This window comes from Morone saxatilis, unplaced genomic scaffold, assembly GCF_004916995.1.
Source record: "Morone saxatilis isolate NCDOM2014 unplaced genomic scaffold, NCSU_SB_2.0 Contig19, whole genome shotgun sequence".
Taxonomy (NCBI): domain Eukaryota; kingdom Metazoa; phylum Chordata; class Actinopteri; family Moronidae; genus Morone; species Morone saxatilis.
In genome coordinates, this window is record NW_023339751.1 from 2843210 (window position 1) to 2848322 (window position 5113).

The window sequence follows — 5113 nt, forward strand, 5'->3', positions numbered from 1 at the left end:
CAGGTATCTGCTAACATAGCTCTGGAGGCCTTTCTGATCCGGCCATCTAACTTCCTCGGTCTGTCCTGCACGGCACTTCAGCAGCCCCCCTCGTCTTCCACCTCGCCCATCCCTGACAGCCACTCCCACGCTGACAAGGACGCGAGCAGAGAGCGTGATGCCGTGGGGGAATCGTTGCTCAACTTCAAATGCCACACTGTCAACAACAGCGGCTCACCAGCCAGTCAGCTCAGCAAGGTAAGGTGCAAGTTAGTAAATGATGTGAAACTTTCTAAAATATGCTATACCGCTCTTTTGCTCAGCTCTGTTGGCAAAAATCCACCAAATCCAGCCCCAGGTCAGGAAACTGCGTTCTTTGAGTGTTTCTCACTCCCAGCGGGCTTTTTTTTTTAAGACCACACACTTTTGTATTTTTTGACACTGTGTTCAGATGCAGGAGTGAGAGAAGAAGAAGGGATGTTCAAACAGAGGCGAAATAAAATATGAGAAAGAGAGCACAGCTTGTACAGCAGCTCGTGGGCACAATAAAATGAATTTTCCAACACCACACAGTGGAAGCATGCGAGAAGGATTACCACCTGCCCTCAAGTCTGTTGTTGCCTATTTGTCCCTGGCAAGATGACACCTTGTTTGGGTTTGTTGGCTCGCCATAGATCAGCTGGTGACGGGTGGGGTTGTGGTGGGGGCAGGGCCTGCAAATACGATGGTAATTTGGGAGTCAGTGAATGCGGGCCACTCCCCTGTGATGAATAAGATGGCCTTGCGTGGCTGTCACTTTAAATCAGCTCTGGCCCCACCATGGCTCCAGTTGTGGCCGTCCCAAATGACAAATACCACGTCAACCACAGACGAGGGGCACTCTGCCTCTAGCATACGGCAGGCAAAACGTTAAACTCCCGTGGCACTGAAGTGGCACAGTTCTGCAGCATTTGAACAGTTTGCGCCCTCCAGCTATTCACTCTGCCGATGAATTCATCAGTGCATATGAGTGTACCTCTGTGCATGTTAGTGTGTATCAGCGGGAGACTGTATGGGTGTGTGTGCTTATTTCCTTTCCATCATCAGCTTCTCTGGTGAGACGGTGTCAAGTCTCTGTGGTTTTGTCAGCAATTACAGCACTAAATTCTAGCTGCAGGCTGTGTGTAGAATGTGTGCATATATATATATATATGTATATATATATATATATATATATATGTATGTACGTATGCATTTCTGGAAGCTACGCTAAGTCAGCTGTATCACGAGGAGGACAATACTTGCAGCTCCAGAGGCCACTCCACTAATCTGTTCAAAATCACCTCTTGATGATTTCCAGATGGACTTAGTCAAATTAGGAGGCAACTGTGTAGAAAATATTATTCTGGTTACCACTGAGAACATGTTTCCATGCCTGCACTATATAGTTTCATAGGTTTCTGTACACTCTTAAGCTGAATCCAGAAAAAAAAAACTGATTTGTTGGGCAAAACCCCAAATCTTGGCACTGTGCATCCTTGAGCAGCCTACTTGATCATTAAACTTCCAGTACGGTGGATTTGGCTTTTTTTTAACTGTTAATATGAGAGGATGTGGTGACGCATGCTGCACTCCAAGACTTCTAATCATTGCCTAATCTCGAGTTTTTCTCTAAGAGCAGCCTAGTAAAGACTCATGTTTAAGAAAGAAAACTCCTATCTGGCTTCTCCATTATAGCAATTCTGTTTGTGCGTGCAGAGTTCTCTTTGGTGTTAATCGTGAAATATGTGGCTGAAATGAAAATGCTTGCTTGCACAAATGTGTTGTTTTGCCATATTTTGGTGTTAAATACAGCAGTGCAGTGTAAAGAGCAATTACAACATTACACAGTTATGTAAATAATTGTAAGCAATTGAATATTTGTTTACTTCTTACTTCTGACAAAGTGTGACTTGAGCTGTAAAGGTTGTGCTGTTTTTCCAGGTAGGTCTGAGTCAAGTCCCTTGCTGATTTTTCTTCCCACTCTGCCCCTGTTTGCAATGACCAATGTACAAATCAATCAGGTTGTCACCGAGCTAAATAGCAAATATGTATCTTAAATTGAAAACAATGAGTGATAGATGGCAGTGACTAACCTTGTGTGAACCGTTATTTACTGTAGCATATATCAAGTCAAAGCATAAACTTGATCCAGCTCAACCTGCTTCCAGTTCGTCTTCAGGCTCAACGTAGCACTACGTAAACCAGCAGTCTGTTTAGTTCATGGTCACTCAGTAAATAGAAGAATTAATATAATTCCCACCATCTCATGCTTATTTCAGCAGTTGCAGTGAAGGACGTGTAGGGCCCTTTTTTCTTGCAGCAAGACATAAAAAAAGAAATCAGGACAGGTATGAAGAAAGTCGGTTACAAATTATAAATAAATAGGTAAAATAATCAATTCAGAAAGAATCTCTATTTTAGGAAGCATGATAATGATAGAAGCTATGGATTGATGATGATGGATTTGGTTGCCATCTTTGTTTGTTTAAACAAATTACATTGTGTGTATATTTATATATTTTTTTACTCAAGCATTTTTCACCTCAGTTCACACTTGTTGTATCCATCTCACTTAATTCACCTCCTTTAAGTTTGACTTTGCATGCATTGGTGCAGCCTGTAATTACTTTTCTCTCCAAGTGAAGTAAGACAAATGCCTGTGCCTTTGCAGTTCTTGCAGCAAGACAGCAATTTTGCTATATTAGAGTTTCTCCATCGTGTTATCCCAAAAAAAAATGAAGATGTGCTGTATAATTGCCTTTTCACATAATCACTCATATGTATCACCTGTATCACCAGGATAAAGCAAGACTATTATGTATACATTACTGACTCAAGACTGTGATGGAGATTATTACTGTATCACTGGCTAGCTGGCATGAAGCAATCATAATAATAGTAGGGCTGCAGAACATTAGAGGCTGAAGCCATACAGTATTTTCATTAAGTTAATCTTGATTTAACAAGGCGCGTTGACTAAGAACATCACATAAATGAAGTACCCACTTTACAGCAGTAGTCTGGGGGAGTGCTTGTACGTGGAGAGAGGGTCACACACATTCAATTTCAGTCAGGCTCAAAAGGTGCTCCACTTGAATGTTGCTGGAGTATGACTAAGACAATATACATGTAAACATATTAAGCTAAGAGGAAAGTACTTTAAAGATATTAATGCTAAGTCATCCTGCACAACAGTCCACAATGAAAAGAGATATCGTTAGAATGAGTAACCACTGGCTATGCTGCTATTATTCCGCATGTTGGCATTTATTTCGGGAAGGATAGTTGGTTCTTTTGGTGGCACTCTTGCTTTTAGACTTGATATATTTGGGTAATTTTCAGAAGAAAAAAAAATCTCTCAAAAGGTCAGTTTTTGGGCATGAGATGAAAAAGTGTAATGCTGTTTCCACCTCATTTAGCGGGCAGAATGAACACAGCTCACCCTCCCTGGGGGATTCACACTCTCACACCTACAAGCAGCCCAGAATCCACAGCTCCTGCTCCTCTGGAACAGTTGTGGGGGGTGGAGCGGTGCCCTGCACGAGAGCACTTTAATGGTAATTGTTGAGGGACACGAAAGTGACTTCAGCAGCCTATAAAAGGGCTCTAATCTATTCGAGCTATCACCACCCTGCAAAAATATCTTTCCATTTCTCTCCCTCTCCCTCTACCTTTTACAGGGCATGTGGGAAAGACTTTGCCAATTACTGCTAATCTGGAAAAGCCTTATAGGCTGAATACTGTAACACATTTTCTGGCAAGCAGTCTCACACACAAACACACAGACAATCATACAAATTCATATCCATGAAATGTCTTGATAAATTATAAAATTGCATCATAAAATATATATATAACAGTTTCTGTTTTTGTTTCTCTTTTATAATTTTATGTTTTCTTGACTATATAGTTTTTATTTCACTATTGGATTTTATTGCATTTAAATATTTCAAAATGTGTAAAATATCTGGAAAAGGTACTGTTCGCAGTTATCTTTTAGAATTTCATGAAGCTAGTATGAAAAATGTATTAATGTAATGTCAGTGCCACATGCAAAATTGGCTTTTAGGCCACAAGCTTGATGGTATTCTTTGCTTTTGTTGCAGAATCACTGGAGATTAATTTCCCTATTGTACTCATATTGTGTCATATTGTCTCTGCCACACAGGAAGGTTTTCAAAGTCTTAATCAGCTGGAGATTGAACTGCAAAAAAAAATCCAATATTTTGACAGATATTCACACCACTGGGCCACTGACATGACCTGAAATTGGTCTAAAATTGTGTACTAGAGTTTATTGAAATAACCCTGTAAGAAACTCATTCACTTCAGATTTCACATTTCCATTACATGACATCTCCAATTGTCCAGAATTGGCTTTTTACAGCCATGTGTACTGAAGCCATGTCAATCAGAAAAGACTAATTTAAAGAAGGGCTTAAATATTCTTTCACTTCATTTATATGACAGAAGTTAAAGGCAAGTTTGTGGAGTCTTTAGACCCCATCATGACGTTATCATTAACAGGGATAGTCACAGCATGAATTATAGAGGAATAATCCCCCCTCAGACGTTGGTAGTGGTCAAAGAGTGAAGAATAGAGAGGTGGAAGGGTGGAAGAGGGTCCCAGCGCTCTGACACTGAAGCAAAAACTAAAAGAAGGGAGAGAAAGGAACAGTTTTAAAGGTTTGACTGCAGCGAGAGGACTGGCTTGCAGATACCATGGCTAAATCTGATTGGTTGCACTGAAAAGTCAAGTTGAGTCAGCTGATTTAGTTTCAAGGATAAAAATCCAAATAAATGCAGTAAGCATCTTGCTGATTTAAATGTTGCTAAGCTTCAGATACAATGCAACTAACTCATCAATACACTTATTATTAAGCTGCTGCATTATTTTATATGAGTACATTAAGCAAATCAAGAGATTAAATGATGTTGATATGGGTGCAATCTACTGATATATAAAAATCAGTTTTATTTCCATGATCAAGCTTTGCCACACTGCAGCTGAATATAGTATTAGTATTCCCTGCTTTGTAAACATTGTATGTGATAAATGATGGCCGGATTAATGTGACCCGGAGTGTGTTGTTTTATGGAATAATCTATATCT

General features: G+C 40.0%; 1 protein-coding gene across 1 annotated transcript in view; it reads left to right on the forward strand.

Moving 5' to 3' along the window:
* The window catches only part of LOC118329576 (adhesion G protein-coupled receptor A3), a gene marked incomplete in the record, with an annotated part of 143188 nt that overhangs the window by 50673 nt on the left and 87402 nt on the right, over window positions 1-5113 (forward strand). Inside the window, 1 exon segment of the mRNA XM_035663798.1 lies at window positions 4-237. Within this exon segment, the coding sequence (XP_035519691.1) occupies window positions 4-237 (234 nt within the window).